At 53.2% G+C, this 22,730-nt stretch overlaps 1 protein-coding gene across 1 annotated transcript; it reads right to left on the bottom strand.

The window, feature by feature from the left end:
* Positions 1–689: 689 nt before the first annotated feature.
* Positions 690–16,468, bottom strand: LOC133350228 (ETS-related transcription factor Elf-3-like). Its single transcript, XM_061564338.1, is given in 9 exon segments — positions 690–767; positions 769–805; positions 4,840–5,035; positions 6,865–6,957; positions 8,811–8,918; positions 9,704–9,826; positions 10,765–10,824; positions 13,683–13,813; positions 16,173–16,468. Coding segments are annotated over 9 exon segments (888 nt in total). The 5' UTR covers positions 16,250–16,468; the 3' UTR covers positions 690–704.
* Between the last annotated feature and the right edge of the window lie 6,262 nt (positions 16,469–22,730).

Genomic DNA, 22,730 nt, shown 5'->3' with positions numbered 1-22,730 from the left:
GAACACAGCAATCCCACCACCTCAACCTCCCACCCCCCCTCCCCGATCCCACGTTTCTACACAGTGCAAACTGTCAACTTATTCACAAAAGGCACTGTCGCCAATATTGACACGGGAGCACATTTCCTTATTGAGTTAACATTAAAGGCGTATTTATATACAAAAAAAAATGTCAAGCAATATATTCTCGTTTCTTCGTTTAAAAAATAAAATCTCATCGCTTTTAAATGCCCCTGATTGTGTTCACCACATTGATTCTGTCTTGCAGAGATTATTAGAACGTTCATCACGACTAGCTTGATTAACTCAAAGCAGTTCAGGGCCGATTAAAAAAACGTAAAATACATTATCGATACAAAAAAAACTAACAGTCACCCGCATGGGGTTTGAGGATTCCTGAGTGAGTGCATGGCTGGTGCGTCGTCACATTTATAACCAGAGATGGGTATTTCCTTTTTCCCGTCGAGGAGCTCTGTCTCTTTGCTGTTGCTGTTGTTGCAAGACTCGAAACGTTCACAGGGTCAACGTCTTGCCACGAATTCCATCCCAGATCCCAGGATCTCGTGTGACCCCGGCTCAAAATTCAAAACCCTTTTTAACCGTAATGCTGCCCCCCCCCCCGACCCCCACTTCTCCGACCTCCCCCCCCCCCTCTTGATACCAGCGTGCCGTGCGCGGCACGTGTTGTGTAGGAGGGCGACCAATCACGCGCGCTCCTCCTGCCAGCCGCTCGAGTTGCGTCCGAACTTGTAGACGAGACGTCGGCCCATCCACCCGGTCGAGAATCTCCTTCTTGTAGTAGTACCTGCGCAAGAGGCAGCACACGGAGCGGTCAGAGTCTCCTCCAGCACCCACCATCGCCATCGCCAGCAAGTTCTTGTGATCTCAGAGAGGACGGGGGGTGGGGGGCTATCGATTGATGCTCCGAATCTCTTCGGATAGCGGAGGGAAGCGCTGAACGGAAGTGGCGAGGTCGGAGTACCCCACGTGAAAGCGATGACCGCCTATCGTTACAGTTGTCACATCATCATCATATTCATCATCATCGTGTTTAATCTGGTGACGGGACTCGTGGATAAAAATTCCCCATTGTCCCACGGTAACTGCAGGACAAAACGGCAAGTGCGGGATACGACCAATTTGCAAACGATTAAAACGTGAATTCAACAAGGAAGATGCCATCATGAGACCTCCTATGCCAGTACCAAAGTATACTAATAGGGGTTTTCCCCCTTTTTTCTGGCGACAAAACTGAAACCTTTTGCAAGGAATCATGTTTACATTAACCACAATACTTGCAGTCAAAATGCAAACAAAAACAACACTGATAATTTATGCATTGTCCTTGAAACTGATTGATCCACACCAGAGACAGCTTTTCTTAGAGCCTAGTCTCATTCGGTGTTCGACCAGATGACGCCAAAAGGCGCACAGCTCAAAGACAACGCACCATCAGAGTAATGAGAGCTCGGGGCAAGCATCTACATCACGGGGCCTCCTTTGCCAGTACCAAAATATAATACAAATAATAGTCACTTGGTCGAACACCGAATGAGACTCGGCCCTAAGGAAAGCTGTCTCTGGTGTGGACCAATCAGTTTCAAGAACAATGCATCAATTTCAGTGTTTTTTTTGTTTGTTTGCATTTTGACTGCAAGTATTGTGGTTAATGTAAACATGATTCCTTGCGAAAGGTTTTGTCGCCAGAAAAAAGGGGAAACCCCCTGTTATTAAGAAAGATGCCGTTATCGTAAACGCAGTTCGTGTCTCTGCCGCGAAGAACGGATGATTTCCGGAAATGTCACCTCGATTATCTCACCCCCCTCCCCAACTCGCCACCGCCCCCTTCCTATCGAGGAATGCGTTGAATTTCTGCTCTGTGCATGTACCCTGGCGTAGTCGCGAATAAGCGCGCACTCTTATTGTCGAGCACGATGAGTAAGAGTGGAAGGCGGCTTCGTGTGCCGCGTGCAAAGTGCAGCAGGGGGCTTGCGTCGCTCGACGCCTGCGGTTTATTTCGCCGCCTTATCTCGACGGCGCTGCCAATACCACCGACGTTTGGGGGGGGGAGGAGGGGGGGGGTCCTGCGCATGTGTGTGCGTGTGTGTGTGTGCGCGTGTGTGTGTGCGCGCGTGTGTGTGCGTGTGTGTGTGCGCGTGCGTGTGTGCTCGTGTGTGTGTGTGCGCGTGTGTGAATGCTCGCATGTGTGCGAGGAGCGGTGGTGCGGCGGTTAGCACTACGCTGCGCTATGAATCTGGCGACCCGGGTTCGATTCCCGCTCACGGCCAACACCGGTGACGGTACATCTGAACCGGTCCCGGGCCCTCCACTAGGTCGACTCAGCCTCAAATGAGTATCTGGTGCGGTGTGTAAACATCGCCACTGGGGAGACAAAGGCGGTCGGGCGTGGTGCTGGCTACCCACCCCCTCATGTACCGTACCGGCCTTCATAGGTGCTCGCTAACAGCACTTGCCCCTACAGTCTGTTAAGGCTATACGGGGGATCTTTATCTTTGTTGGTGTGTGCGCGTGTGTGCGCGCGCGCGAGAGAGGGCGTGCGTATCTCTGCCTGCAGGACTCGCTCGTGCCCTGCCCTCTCCCACCACAACCAACCCAGCAACACCCGCACAACGACCCCCCCCCCCCCCCACCGTGGCTAAAGCAATTTTATGTTTGGGGGGTGTTTTTTTCTCCCCCCCCCCCCCCCCCCACTATCAAGCAGGGTCGGCTTTCGCCGAGTTCGCGACGTGGCCACCCACGCGTTCACACTCCTCGACCATCGCAGTTGTGGAAGCGCGCTTTGTCGATTTAAATTATTATTGCTGGTTTTGCCGTCACCTCAAACTTTACGCTGCAAGGTTTCACGCAGTCCCGACGGAAAGGTTTTGAGTCGGAGAAATTATGAACTTTTGATCGGTGCGATGCTCAATAATCTACTCGTGGACAGCTGTCGTTGTTTAGCTCCAAACAAGCTTTCGCTTGTGAAGTCTCCTGAAATGTTCTTTTTCCAAGAGCAACTACACAGTCAGTGAATCATGCCTTCTTGGATCTGATAAAGGGCCATTGCCTGAAACGTCACACTCATTTATTTGTCCGTCTGTTATCACGCGGTGCTAATGGCGAACATGATAAATTCTTAAAATCTCCGCTTGTGCGTTGCTGACTTCAGTTGCCGTAACACTTGATTTCACTTGGTTACGCTTTGTTTAACTTCATTTACGCCTCGAGTTTTACGAGTTAGGGTCCCCTGTTGGTTGAAAGCCTTCCTACGCTGCTGGGCCTGCCATGGCGGTTGTTTGACCATACTTCCCCCCAACTGGTCAGTGTGGGTTGGTGAAGGTGAGGTGGGCGGAGGGGGAGCGGCGCTGGATCGTTTCGTTTATCGCTCGCCGCTGATTGCTATCCGTGACCGGAAATGGAACTCGGCTCAGCGGATTCACTGCGCTCCACTGCAGCTTAATAAAAATAAAAGCAAACGCCCCACAAATAATACTCGCTGCTAAAGTAAAAAAAAGTTAACAGCTGTGCAGTAAAGGCGGCTTTGATGCCTCCTGAGCCTCTTTGTTCACACTCAGGCCCATGAAACCATTCACGAGTGGGACTATAAAGATGGGTTACGTGGCCACCGCTTCCCCCGCCCGGCCTTTAGCAGCGTTTGGTAAACGCCCTCGCGCTTTTGAAGCCTTTCGAGGTCGCGTGTCGTGTCACCCCGTGTTGTAAAAGGCCAGCGGTATGAAAGGGGGACAAACGCACACGAACAAAAATTGCATTTTCGCTGTCACGGAAGGCGAGCCACAAATATTGTGGGCTGAGCGACGCTTGGGCGGAAAAACGGCGATAGTGGCACAATAGGTGAAAGGTCAGTTCTGAAAGAGATGCCGGAGTTGATAAATGACAACAATAATAATGGTGATGATGATGACGATGAAGCTGAATCACGGTGGCCGAGCACAGGAACCCCCGTTGCGCAAAACGCCAAGAATCCGGCGAACAGGCAGCGGGGGTCAGAGGATGAGACTTTGGTAATGGAAACCGAAACGGTTCATTCACAGGTGGCGAGAAGGTGAAACAAAAAAAGTTGGGAACACGACCGTCGAGGGGCCAAGAGGGACAGGCCGAAGGAGTCGTGCCCGTGGGAGTTGTAACCGGCGACGTGGGGGGAGCATTCGCGTTACTCTGGGGCTGCTGCGACGGGTCGGAGGATGTTGCAGAGAGAGAGGACTCGGAGAGAACTATGCCCTGGCATGGGGAGCATGACGGAACCTCGAGCACCGCCACCGCCGAGATACAAAAAACCGGGGTCGTACCACGGGGAGCAAGAGGAATGTTTCGCAGTGACGGAAGAGGGAGTGAACCGCTTGGAGACGCATTCTATTGGGTGCCGTACTATTACTCCGCTGACTTGGAATGCCTCCTGGTGAGACAGATTTCCCAGGAGGGCCTCCTTTAAACAACAACAACAACGACGACATATTCTTGGTTCTTTCGGTAAAGTCACGTAGAAGGGAAATAAGAAAATGTTTTACTTTTATTATTTCCATTCTACGTGACTTTACCGAAAGAACCAATAATATGAATCCCTGCAGTCACGAAAGCTTTAAATCGAAATTATTTTATTATTTCCCTTCTACGTGACTTTACTGAAAGAACCAAGAATATGAATCCCTGCAGTCACGAAAGCTTAAATCGAAATTATTTTATTATTTCCCTTCTACGTGACTTTACCGAAAGAACAAAGAATATGAATCCATGCAGTCACAAAAGCTTTAAAACAACAACGACGACAACAAGAAAACGAGGACGATCGCGGAAACGCCGTGATGGGTAAGCGCTCCTCACCTCATGGCGCGGCTGAGTTTCTCGTAGGTCATCGACAAGTTGTTCTTCTTCTTGCCCCAGAGGCGGGCGACCGCGTCGGACTTGACGAAGCGGAAGACGCCCTGCCGCCTGTCCTCCCACTTGAGGAGGCCCGGGTTCTGCTCGGGCTGCAGGAGGAGGTCGCGGATGAACTCCCAGAGGTGGTTCCCCCTGGAGCCTGCGGGGACACGGGCCAGAGTCGTCACGGCGACGTCACGGAGTCGTCGCGGCGACGTCACGGAGCCGTCGCGGCGACGTCACGGAGCCGTCGCGGCGACGTCACGGAGCCGTCGCGGCGACGTCACTGAGCCGTCGCGGCGACGTCACGGAGCCGTCGCGGCGACGTCACGGAGCCGTCGCGGCGACGTCACTGAGCCGTCGCGGCGACGTCACGGAGCCGTCGCGGCGACGTCACGGAGCCGTCGCGGCGACGTCACGGAGCCGTCGCGGCGACGTCACGGAGCCGTCGCGGCGACGTCACTGAGCCGTCGCGGCGACGTCACGGAGCCGTCGTGGCGACGTCACGGAGCCGTCGCGGCGACGTCACGGAGCCGTCGCGGCGACGTCACGGAGTCGTAGCGGCGACGTCACGGAGTTGTCGCGGCGACGTCACGGAGCCGTCGCGGCGACGTCACGGAGTCGACGCGGCGACGTCACGGAGTCGACGCGTCGCGTCTCGGATCGCGGTGGCGAGTTCTGGCGTTCACTGTCTTTGTCTGTGTGTGCGTGTGTGCGAGTGAGTACCTGGCGCCGTGTGTAAACATAGCCGCTGGGGGAGATAAAAGCGGTCGGGCGTGGTGCTGGAACACCCACCCCCTCGTGTGCCACAGTGCCGGCCTTCATAGGTGCTCGCTAACAGCACTTGCCCCAACAGTCTCTTAAGACTATACGGGGAGGGCGGGGGGGGGTCTTTGTCTATTTACTATGTTTATTTTACCAGGTGAGGTTCACTGAGCTATGTAGCTCTTTTTCAGAAGCGACCTGGCCATACATGATAGCTCAATGAAGTGGCTTATCACGCGGAAATTCACAGCTGCCAAATACTCTGAAATGCATGCTCCTGAATGCGGTGGGAAAAACCGGAGGACCCGGAGAAAAATCCACGCAACCACGGGGAGAACAAGCAAACGGCAAATATACAGCAGGCGTAAAGGGTCGGAATCGAACCCACGACCTCTTGTATACCAGGCAAGGTCGTTGACATCTCACCATCGTGGTGCTTCGACAAAATAAACATGGCAGCGTGAAATTAACACTCAAGATCCTGCTGAATTATTCCGAGGAGCAGTCTATTGCGTTCCATGGGACATGAGATAAAAAAACTTTTGTTTTTATTACCCAAAGTTAAACCCGGCTACAGAGTGAGCGGCTTGTAGTCAGAAGGATGTGAGCGCTGATCGTGGTAGGCGGTTGTCTCAGTCCGTCATCCCTTTGGGGGTCGATGAAATAAGTTCCACTTTGTGGCGAAGTCAACATTTGCTCAGTGGATGGGACTCCCTTCGACCAGGTACGAGTGCTGTCCCATGCTCACCGGGTGGCCGTTGGTGAAGGGCTTCTTGGCTCTAAGGGGCCTTTACCCGAAGTGAACCGACTTGACCGACTGAATTGAGCGGAAGACCAGCCGACATTTTCGTGACGATTTAAATAACGAATGCGTGACTGTGACGAGCAGAGTCTATTCCTCTATATTTGCATTTAACATTCCGGGTTGAATAAAGGGAACTGAATGATTTTTCTGGTATTACCACTTGGCACTTTGCATCGACCCTGCTTGCCAGTTCCATGTGGGGCCTAATGCTAACATTTGTATTTAACTTTGGTTTAAAAAAAAAACTTCCTTGTACAATTGTGCTTGCTGGCAAAAACGCTGTACTGCGAGGCGAAATGCCGATGCCCAGATAAGAAAAACTAAAGAATCAGCTGAATAAGATACGTATTCAGTTCCCTTTGTGCTCTTTCGTTGAAAACATTGGTGTTATTTTTTTTTGGGAGTCGTCGAATTCTCACCGTGCTTTTTCGTCGTCTGCAGGCTGTTGGCGCTGCGTGGGCGGCCAGGCCTGCCGGCCTTCCTCCTGGCAGCCGCGAAAACGTCGTCGGTGTCTGCGGCGCAACAAAACGGGCAGTTGGGAGTCAACATCGTCGCACAATAGAGCGGCACATCGCCTACTCCTCGCAAGACTGCTAAGAAAGAGCATCTCCGCTTCCCATGCTCCTGCATAGTTCGTTTTTTTTAAGCCTCAATTGTTGAGACATAAATGAAACCCGGGGCGGCCGTGCCACCTGGGTCACGCACGGACCTTCTCTCTGTGGACAAATCTCACGAGAAAATCGGCCACGTGCTCGCAGAGCCCGCGCGAAAATAAACCGCCGCTGCGATTGTTGTGGTCGTCAAACGCGGGCCCGTGTGATTTGCGTTTGGTTTCTGGAAGCCCAGGGGGTGAAGATGCGCGTTGTCGTTCGTGGGCGACTACTTGACAACAAGGCGCGGGATTCGCTTGGTCGCCGCAGCTTTGGGGCGGGTGACGCGGATCAGAATGGACGTGGATGGCGCTCTAATCGGAATGGCCAAAGTGACGACCCTTCATGGCCAAAGTGACCGTTTCAAACCAAAGCGACTGTTTAATTCAAAGTGACCGTTCAAGCCAAAAGTGACTTTTCAAGCCAAAGTGACCGTTCAAGCTAAAGTGATTGCCGCTCAATTGAGCAATCAGTGCAGTGCTCACATCATATTTACAGCCCTGAGATATTGATGGAAATTGCACATTCCTATGACGGGGCGAGGCTATCCATAAGACAAGGATTGTTTGCATGCTACACAAAGTGGTGCTAGTTTTATGCCACCCTGGAGGGATGATTGGCTGAGTAACCCCCCCCCTTCTCCCCCCCAATCAGGATTTAAACTCACAAACTTCAGATTGCTCTTCCACTGAGCCATTTGGGTGTCACACTGAGTGGTGTGGGAATGGTTGGGCGGTGTTTGGTAGTCGTGTGATGATTTGCCATCTGCCCGAGTGATCTGATAATGTGTCACGATTCGGGGTGAGGATTCCACCCAGGCGGATATTATTCTTGTTGTTGTTGTTGTGATTGTCTCGTTTGTGTCATCTCTCTCGTGTATTCTGTTTCTACCGTTTGTCGTTTTCATTCAATTGACCCCGCAACGTAAAGTCTTTACTTACGATCCTCGAAAAAATATGAATATGTATGTTACGTTGAACTTCTTTCACACCGTACGTAGCCAACCGTGCTAATTGGAGGTGCGGGGGGAAGGGCAGCAAACTAAACACAAAAATCAGTGCTAAAGAAATTAGTTTTTTTTTTCAATCGATATTTAAAAGTGCGTAGCTCCAGTGGAACCTAATATCGGAAGGAAGAGCGTTCCAGACGGCCGCAGAAGCACACCTTGCAAGTGCAATGCGGTCATTCGCTCAGCGGCTATTGGCCAGAGTTCGCGTGATGGTTTATGCACCTTGACGAGATCGTCAATGGCCGTGCTTGAGAATGAATGTTGAATGTGTGAGCGGATCATTGTTGAAATGGTGTGTGTCTGAGCAGCACCAGGGTGAGCTCCATCACAAGGATTCTCTGTTTGTGTGTGACGTGCTTGGTGTTTCGGAGTTCGGAGTCCAACGAAAACGTTTCAATGTCCCCAGCATTAGGTTCAAATTTATTTTGTTGAACCAGAGCGAGAACTCATTGTGCAAGAGTGACCCGGTGCACCAAAGCAACAAGAACAATCAGGTAAAAGTACGGCCATGAAGCGAAATACAAATCAGTACCCAAAAAAACGAATAGAAAGCAGACAACAACCGTGCCTACAGGAGATCACGAGAAGGGCCGAGCTGATGGGCTTTGCGCGACGCAATGCCGTAGCTATCGAGCGTGCAGGCGGTTCAACTGCACCGGGGGCCCCACGGGCCCGTACAGGTTGGAGGCCGCGCGCGACGACGTACCTGTCTGCGGGGGCGACGGCGTGCTGCTGTGAAGCTCCAGGTGGTCGTAGTCCGAGTCGCTGTCCGTGTAAGGCGTCATCACGGGGAAGAGACCCCGGTCCACGGTGACTGCGGCGGCAACGCGGAGAGAGCAGCGGGGCGGCAGCGTCGCGGTTAGAGGTCAGGTCGCGGAGAAAGCGAGCGCTTCAACGCAACTCGCCTGCTCGCCCCCATCCCTCCCACCCCCCCTCCCTTCCCGTCCACCTCCCCCCGTGAATGCGAATGACCGCGAGCAAATCTCTAGCCGTGTCCCGTCGCGGGTCGTCACGCCGCCGCCTCGACGTGCACGAATCTCTCCCTCGCTCGGGTCGCGCTGCCACCGCGCGGCGCTTCCGATGTGCTTTCGGGTTGTTGCCGCGCGCTGGTCCGACGGTTTTCTCCACGAGCCGAGAGCTGACTTGGGGACTGAGCCGGAGGAGCTCCTTTCACACGCCGCGTGCAGTTTGACGTCGTCACAGACCGGGGGATTTGGAAGAGGCAAAAAGGCGCAGCCCTGCGATTGCTCGCCCACCCCGCTGCGGGCAGAAGGGCCTCCACTCGAGGCGGCTCTAGAAGGCCCTCCCGTGGAGAGTATTTGGCCTACTCTTCCACGCCGCCTACGCCGCTGGCTGGATGGAGGCGGCAGTGTGGGGGGATTTTTTAAGAGGCTAGCGTTGTCGTTTCAACCGCCCCGCCGGGAGCTACCGACCTCTGGGTTGCAAAATCGAGCGCGGACAAACGAACGGACAACGGCAGCGGCGTCATCTGAATCTCGGACAGTGTTCACACTGCCTGTCGATACCTAAACAGAGCGTGTGATTGAATAAGAAGAAGAAAAATGAGAATACAAGTGGCTGGGGTAGTGCCTCTGGTACCTGGGCTGTGCATGGTGTATCCCGGGTCAACGTTGTCCTCTGAACCCGGGGTGGGGCTCGGAGACTCCGACACGTACCCGATGTCCGCCATCTCCACCATGTCCCCCATGAGCAGGTGCCAGCCTGGCGGAATTGCCAAAGAGAGCACGTTTAAAGTCGCCGTCCAAATTATATTTGTCGTCTCTCCCGACTCGTCGGTGTACGGGAGTTGTCGACGGTCTGAGCCAATCGTGATGCGCGACGAACGTGGAACGCCGGGTCAACACCGTGAGCCGAAACTTTGGCCGAATATTCCCAACGTTGGCCCGATGTTCCGCGTTTACTGGGTACCCGCCGCTACTTGATGGAGCTGGGACCTGGTGGGGCATTGCTTATGGGAAAGGCCAAAAGGTTAGAAGCTGCCCACCATCGATGGTTGAGGTGAGCAATTGCATGCGCATCCTGGGCGGACGCGGTTACGTGCGGTGGGTCGCATCGATGGACCAATTGCCCGTCAATCACGACGGTTTGTCATGGAACGCCGCCTGAACTGGTTGGGCCACGCGTGCCGCACGGCGGTTTGAGAGAAGAAGGGCACGGCGAGGCCTTCGTCCACAGCCCGTTTGTCAATCCACTGCTGGATGAGAGGGGCCTTCACGCGAGTCCCAGGAAATGGCGAACGGACGACGACAACCGCCGGTGAGCTGGAAGCAAACAGCGGGGAGGGAAGGACTCCCGCTGATGGTACGAGACCGCGACGGGGCGGAGGCATCGTGTAGTTATTGTTTCTGGTGCAGAAGTGGCTGTTGGTGGTGGTGGTGGTTGTTAGCTATTTTAAAAATGAACATTTAAATCGACCACGAAGCACGTCACAATTTGGTTGACATCGCGAATCGATGAGTTGCCATGATCAAGGGGGTCACGATGCGACGATCGAGGAATCCCATAATCGCCCGTCGAGCCGAGATCCCCGCGTCACGGCGCGATTCGATGATTCGAGAGACGTGATCGTGAAACGTTGGCGGTGATGGGGGGGGGGGGAGATGGGGGGTGGTGCGAGAGCGTCAGGGAGGGACACTTACTGTCGGTGTCGCTCGACGACGGCAGGGGTTCAAGCAGGTCGTCTGACGCCATCACCGGCCCTGGCGAGAGCAAGCGTGTCAGCCACGTCACGTGACCCGCTCTTTGCAGCGATACACATTTCCACGTTGTCGGTTTTCAACCGGACGCATAGCTCACGGCGACATTGGAACCACGCACTCTTTTAAAACCTTTTTGCTCATCTTAGTTCTTTCGGTGAAGTCACGTAGAAGGGAAATAATAAAAGAATAAAAATAAAACACAAGAAAAAAATTGTCACGACGTTTCGGCCACAACGCAAGCAGCCGTCGAAATTGAACCTTTTTGTTATTTCACTGCCGGTCGAGGTGGCCCTCCCCGTGCTACGCTGATCATGGAGGTTCGCTTTACCATACTTCACCACGCCGGCTCGTGTGGTTGGGTTGGCGAAGGGCGTGGGAGGGGAGGACAGGGGACGGGGGGAGCGGGATGTGGCGTATGGCCGCTTCAGATAGCACTCGCCACCGATGCGTGAACTCCGGCCGGGATATGGAACTCAGCATTGCGGTGTCCGTGGGGAGCGAGTGAGCGAATTAAAAACGCACAAGCGGTGTCAAATGTCTCCCAGGATGTGCGAGTGGCTGGCAGTGTGACGTATTGATGTCAATCTACATCTTTTGGACTTTGCATTTCTGAGATATCAGTTCCACTAACAGCGGCGAGGACGATGACACAACGCTGAAGTAAGCGTGGTGTCGATATTCCCACAGGCACAACTCCGCGCTTTCCCAAGCCGTCGATCAAAGAGAGCTCGTGCGTGAGCCGAAATGTTCAAGTTCGCAGCAGGACCCCCCAAAACTGGTTATGCAAATGGTCCCCTCCGGTTTTAGACTTTTTTTTTCTTTTTCTGGAAACGAGTTTAGTTCCTCTTCGTTTTTGAGCGTTTGCAGCACCCCCCACCACCACCGCCACCACCACCGTGGTTAAGGGTGTGTGGGGGAGGGGGAGTTGGGGCAAAGTGGGTGCGTGGGTGGAGGGGCTGGGGTTGGGGGGGGTGCAGGATGAGTGGCTCTGCCGTGCGTGTGAACCCAGAGTCGGTGGGCAGCCACGGGAAGCCACGGCGGCCGCAGGAGGCGTGCGCGCGGCGTTATCGCGAGCGACAGCCGGCTGAGTCGCTACTACGACTGCTGCTACTGCTGCTACTGCTGCACCACCAACGCCCGTATGGGGGGTGAGGGGTGGGAGGTGGAAAGGCGGGCGAGGTGGAGGGGGTAACCTCAAATTTACTGCCCTTTCGTTATTATTATAACATTGTTTTACAAATGTAGGTCGTGCGCTTGTACAATTTGGCGAGGTTTTCAGCAAATGCGAGCTTTTGGGATTGTCATCATCTTCGCTCCCTTCTAAATCATCGCCGTTTATGGTTATCGCTTACAAATGGTGACCGTCTCGGTTCCATAATCGTGAGCCTGCTCCGGTTTATAAAGAAAAAAATACTTTCAACGGTAACCTCCCAGTCACTCGCTCGCTCGCTCGCTCTTTCTTGCCAATGAGACTCCGTGTGTCGCTGGTCACCTCGTTAGGCACAAAATAAAATCATAATCTACTTCGAAAACTCGAAGTTGCTCATTAAAAGTTGCTGGACCGTACCTTTGCGTGGCCACTGAGATAATGAGGTTGCCATACTCTGGTGTGTACGCACGTGAATGCTCTTAAATAATGGAATACAAAAAAAATTCCCGCATGAAAATGCATGTTCAAGTGTTTCATTGTACACGTTTAGATGATTCGGCGTATTTGGCCGCTATAAATTTCCCCACGTGATTCGCCGCTTCGTTGAGCTACCATTTGTGGCCAGCTCACGTCTGAAAAAGAAGCTAATAGCTCAGTGGGCTTTACCTTGCAGAACTAGTTTAGCTTTATTTGCCTATATATCTTTTTAAGTGACTTGTTTACCTTCCCTATACTTTGTTGTTGTTGTAACTTTCTGACCCGCCCCGACTGGACAACTGTGAAAAAGAGCTTTATAGCTCATCGGATTCCTTCAGTGTAAATACATCTTCTGATTCTGACTGTACAATACAAGCACTGAACCAGCGGAATAATCAAAAGATAGACCTACCGCTGCCATTCCAGGTCAATATCCACTCCACCACGTGCTCCACCATGCCAGTGTTTCTCAACTCCACTCATCACAACTCCCACCAAACCTTCCCAGTCATTTGGTGATCGTGGAAGGCTGTAACCACGAAGTGGTTCAAGCTTAAAGGTGGACGTTTGTGAGGGCTGGAGTTGAGAGACACGGTATCCAGACTGACCACCACGCGCTCAGCAACGATCAATGATGATGTGATGTGACAAGCATGGAGAGATATGCCAGTGGGTGCCGCGATGCTCACTGTGGTGGCAGTGAAGGTGGCAGTGGACCAGCATTGGTGGACAATGCTGGGGTGGTGTGGTTGTGGTGGCTGACGCTGACAGGCAGCCGAGATGATGTGCCCGTAAAGGGTGCGCTGGAGTGGAGTGGCGGGTTATGGTTGAGGCTGGGAGGTAGGGATATGCCAAAGTGGCTGCGTGGTCTTGTTGATGTACTGGGAATCAGTGGCGGTGTTGGTGTAGCAGTGGTGGCGTGGCAGGTCGTGGCGACGGTGGGGCGGTAGTGGTGGTGGTGTGATGGTGGTGGTGTGGCGGTAGTAGTGGTGCCGGTGGCGGCGATGTGATGGTGGTGGTGTGGCGGTAGTGGTAGTGGTCAAGCAGTGGTGGTGTGGCGGTAGTAGTGGTGGCGGTGGTAGCGGTGGTGTCGGTAGTGGCGGTGGTGTGATGGCGGTGGTGAAAGTGGCTTAGCAGCGGTGGTGTGACGATGGTAGTATTGGTGGTGGTGTGGCGGTAGTGGCGGTAGTTGAGGCTGGAAGGCAGCGGTGTGCCATGAGCTGCCGCTTACCCATTTGCTCTATGAAAGCTGCGGGCGTCAGATGCTGGTACATGCTTTCTCCGCTATCCAGGAGAGTCTGCGGCACTTCGGGGTATATGTCTTTGGTCCACTGATTCCACATCTTGATGCACTGGTCCATGCTGCACACGCCGAGACAAGCGCACATCCATTTAGCAAATCGGCGGGCACGCATTCGATTCAATACGGTGTGTGTGTGTCTGTGTGTGTGTGTGTCTGTGTGTGTGCCCGTGTAGCGGTTAGCGCGCTGCGCTACGGACCTGGCGACCCGGGTTCGATTCCCGCGCACGGCCAACACCAGCGACGATTATCTGAACCGGTCCTGGGCCTCCCCTAGGTCGACTCAGCCTCAAATGAGTATCTGGTGCGGTGTGTAAACATTGCCACTAGGGAGACAAAGGCGGCCGGGCGTGGTGTTGGCCACCCACCCCCTAGTGTGCCGTGCCGACCTTCATAGGTGCTCGCTAAGGCTATACGGGGGGTATTAAATTTTTTTATCTTTGTGTGACTGTGTGCATGTACAACCCTCTTGCCACTCCACTGCTGGATGAGGGGCCCTCCCCATGCCGCGCGCGTCGTGGAGGTTATATGACCGTCCTTCACCGCGCCTGGTCAGCGCGGGTTTGGAAACACGGCAGTGTAGTCCAACAATTTAACACGCAGTCGGCGTTCGCGACCAATATCATCCATGATACAGGGTTGCTTTTTTTGGGGGGGGTTAGATCGCGTAAATATATAAATGTGTCGTTAAACCCGCCACCACCCGACCGCAGCCAATTTGTCACGGTTGTCACGTAAACAGAACGTGCCAAGTGCAGCCCAACAAGGTGTTGATTTTTTTTGGCCACAACCGCCCTCTGCTCTCCACGATGCAGTCACCTGCCGCAGCCTATAGCACCTGTTCTATGCCTGGTTGGTAGGGGTGGTGGTGGTGGTCGTCGTCGATCCAAGCACTGTCTGGGCTCACCCCCCCGCCCTCCGCTTAGCTTTTTGAGATCTGACAAGATCGTTTGCATTCCTACCAACTCACACGGGGCTTGTTGCTCCCTGTCGGCGGCTCTGAGTTGGTGTGGAGTTCTCACGTTTCTGTGGCGGTGGATGCGTGCGTGCGTGCGTTCACGTGCGCTCGCTAACAGCACTTGCCCCGACAGTCTGTGAAGGCTATACGGGGATATATGTCTTTGTGTGTGTGTGGAACGGTAGTTCAGAGGTTAGCGCGCTTGGCTATGAACCCGACGACCCGGGTGACGATTATCTGAACCGGTCATCGGCCTCCCCTAGGTCGACTCAGCCTCAAATGAGTACCTGGTGCGATGTGTAAACATCGCCACTGGGGAGAGAACGGCGACCGGGCGTGGTGCTGGTCACCCACCCCCTCGTGTACCTTGCCGACCTTTCATAGGTGCCCGCTAACAGCACTTGCCTCGACACAGTCTGCTACGTACTTTATCCTCTGCATGTGATGCAGGATGATTGTCTAAAAAGCGTGGCGACAACGTGCCAAGTTGCACGTCGTGAAATTAAATAAAGTTCACAAAGTATCGAGTGCAACGCTGAACGACGATTATAGTGATACATTACAACGGCGCTGTGGTAATCACGACGACATTGTGAGATGAAACCATAGTAGAGGTTTTTTTGGGGGGTTAGATCGCATAAATGTGAATGCGTCGCTAAACCCGCCACCACCGGACACAGCTGATTAGTAAGGGTTTGTCACGTAAACAGAACGTGGCCAATTCATTACTAGTACAGCACTACACCGGTGTGTTGGAGAGCAAATCCACAATATTTACAAGCTATGGTAAAATAAATACCATAATTATTGTTTGTATTACGCATAAACATCCTATTAAAAATAAGTAAACATAAATATGTTTTTCGCTCTGACATCGCATGTCTGAAATGTACACCATACATTCTCTATACCTACAGATGCATTTCTGGCACGTGTGTATTGTGAATTATTCAACATAATTATTACGACGACGATAATGACAACACTTACAATTCATGTGTAGTGATCTACGTTTGACCAAGACTATTCATGATACTGCAGTGGTGAGCGTGTGTCCGAGAATCTGGGCACCCTGAGTTCTATTCCCTCCCCATGGCCGATCAGAGGGTGAAGGATACATTGACCCGATTACTATCACCGACCAGCGAGGTGAAGTATGGTCAAACAATTCCCACGAGGGACAACAGGTGGGGGAGAACTTCACTGACCATGGGCTGAAAATCATCATTATTGGTGTTAAGATTGCATTATTGTTAAGATTGCATTATTGTTAAGATTGTATTATTGTTAAGATTGCATTGTTGTTAAGATTGCATTATTGTTATAAGATTACATTATTGTTAATATTGCATTATTGTTAAGATTGCATTATTGTTAAGATTGCAATATTGTTAATATTTTATAATTGCTGCCGTATCATTGCCCCTGTGTGCAATGCGCTCACTCGCAGGCGCGGCACGTACCTGCTTGAGTTGACTCCTCGCTCAGCACAGGTGATGCCCAACGCCGGTGATGTCCAGGTGTGCTCAGCACCAAACATCAGACGGTAGTAGCAGAGGTGGCAGTCGGGGTGGGTGGAGAGCGGACCACGAGAAAATCGCCTCCTTTGGAGTTTTTTTTTAGTTTTTCGCCGGACAGGTGACCTCAGCGTATTACCTACTCGCTGTCTGACGATTCACTCGTCAATATTGAAACTGTCGATTGCTCGGCTGCCCGTGAGCTACGAGAGGTCTGAGTCTTACGTGTCTTGGCGCGCGCGTGTGCCAGTTGTAATATACGGGTCTTCGCCCCGCCCCAAGCAATGCATGCCCCCCCCCACGCCGCCACCCACCGGCACACTTTAGTGCTGCTTCGCTCACGAACACAGAGGAGGGGAAATCCCCTCTCTGCCCGGCAGGTCAATGGGATTGGTCCTCCGTCACGTTCGCCCAATGTGTGGGCTGCCGTGGCCCAGCTCCATAATTTGCATAGCGATGTCACCGCCGTACAGGTGAGTTCCGCCTCCCCCACCCCCTATCCCCCCCTGCCCCCCCTCTAGCCCCCCACCCACCCACCCACCCCACCCTTCCATCATCGGCACGCCCACTGCCATTGGCTTCAGGTAAGCCAGGTGCGGGAATCGACGTCATTGACGGGAAAGTCGGCACGCTGTCACGTCGTCACCAGCCACCGCCCACACAGCGCCCACCACCACCACCAACCAATTAGACTTTCGTGTCTGCGAGACTCTGACCCCCAGCTCGACAAGCTGCCCCGAGACCACCCTCCCCTCGCTCCCCCACCCCCCCAAACACACAAGGAGTGAACAACTTGAGAAAGCAAAAGGGTTGCAATTGCTTCTTGTTGTGTGTTTTTTGGGCCGATCACCAGAATGCTGGCGATCTTGGCAGCTAAGGGAGGGTTAGAGTCTGAACAGGGCTTCTCTGATGGGCCACCGGAAATGCAGAGTGAGGCTGCTCAAGGCTGCGGGGCCGATGTGTTGAACAGCGGAGGGCGGTGAAGTGAAATCCATGGTGCGGTGAAGTGAAATCCATGGTGCGGTGAAGTGAAATCCATGGTGCGGTGAAGTGAAATCCATGGTGCGGTGAAGTGAAATCCATGGTGCTGTGAAGTGAAATGCATGGTGCGGTGAAGTGAAGTCCATGGTGCGGTGAAGTAAAATGCATGGTGCGGTGAAGTGAAATCTATGGTGCGGTGAAGTGAAATCCATGGTGCGGTGAAGTGAAATCCATGGTGCTGTGAAGTGAAATGCATGGTGCGGTGAAGTGAAGTCCATGGTGCGGTGAAGTAAAATGCATGGTGCGGTGAAGTGAAATCTATGGTGCGGTGAAGTGAAATCCATGGTGCGGTGAAGTGAAATCCATGGTGCGGTGAAGTGAAATCCATGGTTGTGCTCCGTTCTATGCTCCCCCGTTTTGTTTCCTCCCCCATGCACCTTCACCAACCAGCGCGGGGAAGTATGGTCAAAGTAACAGTGGGCGACCAGCAGTGGCGTGGGTAGGCCCTCATCCAGCAGTGGATTGACAAAGTGTTGTGTGTACGTACACACGGCTTGAGTGCTATGGGTATGCACAGTTCAGCGGCATTCATCGTGCAGTGTTTATTTAGGGTTAGAGCAGGTGAAGGGGATGATACTGCGATGACATTGATGATAAGGAATTAACGGGTAAACAGGGGAGTGTCTAAATTTTAACAGTGCACACAAGATATGCGCATTGCGTGTGCCAAAGCTCTCGGCCTTATCGCGACCAGCAGTGACGGTAACAACAAATCGTGAATTTGTGGCCAATGTTGTCATTGGTCCATTTTTTTGTTTTATTTTAATTGCAGTGGCCTGGCGAAAAGTGTCTGGCACATCGTCCAGACAAGTGCCTGGCCCATCGTCCAGACAAATGTCTGCATAAGAATTCCATGAAATAATAGCAGCCTATGCTGATGGACCAATTGCTTGAAACGCCACGGTTGTTTAATCTGGACAAATGATATGCTGGAATTGAGTTTTATTGGAAAACTTTGCTGATAAGTAGGGCCCACAGGGGCTATCAGATTATTAATAAATAGGTTGATCATTTGAGTACCTGGTGCGGTATACCTGTGTAAAGTAGTAACTCGGCGGGAGACGACTTCACGGGTAGCACACTCTTTTATTTAACACCAAACTGTTACACGGGTGACTAACACTCACTTAGTTACTCGGGTGACTAACACCCACTCAGCTACGCGGGTGACTAACACCCACTTAGCTACTCGGGTGACTAACACCCACTCAGCTACGCGGGTGACTAACACCCACTCAGCTACACGGGTGACTAACACCCACTTAGCTACTCGGGTGACTAACACCCACTCAGCTATACTGACACGGGCTCTTACGCCCCGTAGCCTTCCGGAACACACCCGGCTGGGGTGTCCGTCTCGGCTCTGGGTACCACCGTCCCGACCCACGCGGGCATCGGACTACGGGTTCCCCAGTCTCGGCTCCGAGCCACACAGGGCCCCGGTCCTGACAAGGACGGCGGGACTAGGGGTCTCGGGCCACTACCTCCTCCACTCCGTCTTCGGTCTTCAACTGGTTAACACTGACCACGAGTGCTCTCGCGCGTCTCCCTTTATGCACCTCCTGCGGACGTCGCTGAGAGCACCCATCTTATTTGACCAATCACTGCGCGCTGGCTACGATCCTCTTTTCCCAGCTTGTGTCAGCGCGCGTTCATACCACGCCCACATCGCGTGCCCAACCCCGCGCCCCGTGATCCATCACTGTCGGCGCACGTCAACACCACCACTACACCTGTAACACACATATATACCTACTATCATCACCCAGGAATGTCTGTCCTTAACGCTCGTGACGTCACTCCACATCGACCAGCCCCCCTCATTAATATTCATGAGCAGGTGACGTCCTCCAAATGGACACCCCCCCCCACCCTTTCTCATTAATAATCATGAGCGGGTGACGTCACGCAATATTGAGTACTCCCCCCCCCCTCACTAATAATCATGCACAAGTGACGTCACTCCACATCGACCAGCCCCCCTAATTAATAATCATGAACAGGTTACGTCCTCCACATGGACCCCCCCCTCATTAATAATCATGAGAAGGTGACGTCACTCCACATGGAGCACCATCCCCCCTCATTAATAATCATGAGCAGGTGATGTCACTCCAAAGGACCCCCCTCCCCCGCCATTCATAATAATTAGCGGGTGACGTCACTCCACATGGGGGGCGAGGCGCCTCCTCCCCCCTCCTCTGCGTCAACTTACAACCCTCACTACAAAGGCAGAACCCTCACGTCACGTGATCTCCGTCACGCTGTTGAGACATCGAAGTAAAAAGAACGTCGTGATGAACATGGGATTATAACCTTTAAATGAAATAGGTCTGTGTCACCGCGCCCTTACAAATTGCACACGCAGTGATGCAATGAATATCAGGTCGCGCTTCTGCTTTTGACTTGCAAGTTTCAGAGTTACTGCAATACACCCGTCCTTGGACGGGCAAAAGGCGAGTTCCATCATACATCCTAAACCACACCTCCCAGTGATCCCACAACTTAACCTTCCAGCCTCAATCCCTTCCCAATCGCCCGTCGAGGTGAGAAGAATTCCTGTTGTGGTGTCGGCTCGAGGCTTGCAATCGAGCCCCAAGGGAGTATCTGTGCCTGATTTGCTGTCGCCCACAGTGGGATAATAAACACCTATGGGGTTATGGGTTACGTGGGGGCGGCGGGAGGGGCAGAGTGATGGCAAACCCAGAGACGCTGGAGGAAGTAGTGGACTTGCCTTTGAGCCCAATGCGACCTTCATCACCCACCCGCTGCCATGCACGCAGTGATGTAGCGTGGCCGGCACCTAGGCCTGGGGGAAAGTGTGATAATCGGGCCCCCTGGACAATTCTCTCCCCCTCTCCGTAGCCCGGCGCCACGGCTGGAATTGCCAATTCTCATTGAGCATAACAACGGCACGCGGTGAACCCCGCCTCCCAGCGATCCCACGTTGTTTTGAGAATTAAGTGCAAAATTGCATTGTCCCGCTTTGCACCTTTGACTGCACAACGAAAGTGCAAAAAGTAAAAAAGGAGACGTCGAAACGTCCTGCGACGTCTTGCCGCGACCTCAAAACGGGAACGCTTCTGGGCAAAACCAGGAGGAGAGGCGTCGACCGCCCGGCCCTGGCTGAGCTCACGGTCACTCGAGTTCGCGAGCCCCCGGCGCGTCCGGCTCGATGTTTCTTTATTGTTTCGAGGAAACCGTTGTGGGGAGTGGGCCCCCCTTTCCGTGTGCGGACAACAACAAAAACGTCACCTTGCGCGCATGAGAGACGCTGTCCCACCCCGGGGTCGCGATCGCTTGGTTCACAGGTCACCCAGACGGGCGCCAGCGTATGTACGTTGAACTTCTTTTGCGCCGTACGTAGTCAAACGTGGTGGTATGTTGCACTTCTTTTGCACCATACGTAGCCAGCCGTACTCGTGTATGGATGTTGAACTTCGTTTGCACCGTACGTAGCCAAACGTGCAAGTGTATGTATGGTTAACTTCTTTCGCACCGTACGTAGCCAACCGTGTTAATCGGAGGTGGTTCAGTAGCTGGACTATCTTTCCATTCCTCTCTCTCTAAGTTGTGGCTTTAAGAATTAGGTTTGTTACATGAAGAAACATCCAGGTGACATGTTAGAGGCAAATGCAGTCTTAGGCGTGCATGTAAATCGTGAAATTTCACAAGCTTTTGCTGGTTATTAATACTAATAATAATCCGGTAAACATGGAACGTTGGTTGGGTCAACGTTGGATCAACCTCATGCCAACCACATGCCAACCACATGCCAACGTTGGACCAACGTTGGCCCAACGTTGGTCCAACCTCATGCCAACCACATGCCAACCACATGCCAACCACATGCCAACGTTGGCATGTTTTATGGAAAGCCCCGTTGTGCGCGGAGTGGTCATTGTGGCCACGATATGCAGCCTGAGATGGCATAGCGGCCACAGGAAAATAAGTATCACGTGGAAAGGCAGTGTGGCAAGTGGGTTTCCAACCGGCTACCTGTGCGGTGGTGGTGTTACCCGCTTGTGCACGTCGGGTTTCTCCTGGCGTCCCGGGGTTTTCCTCGTGTACGAAGCTAAAATACCTCTGCTCCAGGAATTGTCCAAACCCTGAACAGGCATCACAAAAACATGAAAATAAATAACCATGACTCCACAATCGTACTGGCGAAGTAATACAAAAAAAAACCCCACCGTCGTATTGTTTAAGATTTTTGGCGAGATTGAACCTCGGAGGTCACCTCGCACGGAATGCTGACATCGACGAAAAAACCCAAACATCTCCAGCCCCAGGGTCCGCCTGGGGAACAAGCGTTTTCGAAGATCGCGACCTCCGATTAGAAAACCGCACTCGCGGTTTTTGCAGAGCGGTTCGTGACCTCCAAATCCCCCGTGCCGCACAGATCCGAGACGTTGACTCCGGCGCAGAAGACACCGCGGGCGCGCTGGAGAAGAGAAGCGCCATCGACGGCGGCCTGCGTGAGATCTTTCGAATCCCGTCGGTCGGAAGGAGATGGACGCACCGACGTGAGCGCGTCCTCTCGGGGTTTTTGGTCGAGGCAAATGCCATGGGCATCGAGGGCCAAATGCTTCATCCGACATCAGCGTCGACTCGACCGGCCACGTCGCCCGGATGTCCGACTCCGCAGACTCTCGGAGCAAAAGTTTAATTCCGCCAGCTCGCTCAAGGCGTCCGCGCGCTCAACGGGAGGGCGGAGGAAGCGCTGCAAGGACATCGACACCAACTGGTGGGAGACTAGCCCCCGTTCTGCTGCTGCAATGATGACAATTCATGAATTCGTCGCAGGCAAAGCCAGCGAAAGACCGTTGCGCCCAACGTGTGTACAGTGTTTTTTCTGCAATATTTTACTGTCTTTTCTTGGATTTTCTGTTTGCACTTAGTCACATATTCACTTTAAGATGTTTTTTGTTCATGTTTTTGTATTTTTGTTTGTTGCGGTTGCACCCGATTCAAGAGCCGAATGGCTCACAGGGCTACACCTAATAAATTAACTTGAACTTGGACCTCTCGCGGCGACGGCGTTTCGCGTAAACTGCTCTTGCTGCCGTACACCGGCGTCTCGATCGATTTGTTTGATCATGGGGGGGGGAGGTGAGGGCGAGCACGTGGGTGGCGTCATTCCTTTGAGGGTCGCGGTCCTCGCTTCGAACGTTGACCACCGAGCGAAGCGAGCCCAGTTCGCCGCGGGAGTTTGCGCGTCGGGACGCGGCGACGCCCGCGTCCGTCTCCCTCGGACGAAGCTCTCCATCGCTACGGGGACCGGTCGCGGGCGCAACGGTGACACTTATTGTTGTTATCGTGACGATGGGGATACGACGGAGGGCAGGGCGAGAGTTGCAGAGACGGCAGCGTGGTCGCGGGGCCGAACGAGCGACCCAGGGCCAGCCGTCCGGCTCGCAACAACAACAACAACAACAAACAACAACAAACAACCACGCGGCA

The sequence above is a fragment of the Lethenteron reissneri genome, chromosome 33 (assembly GCF_015708825.2).
Source record: "Lethenteron reissneri isolate LAM-NWPU_2019-01 chromosome 33, ASM1570882v1, whole genome shotgun sequence".
Lineage (NCBI taxonomy): Eukaryota > Metazoa > Chordata > Hyperoartia > Petromyzontiformes > Petromyzontidae > Lethenteron > Lethenteron reissneri.
The sequence above is the reverse complement of the archived record's forward strand: the minus strand, read 5'-3'. Positions and strand labels throughout refer to the sequence as shown.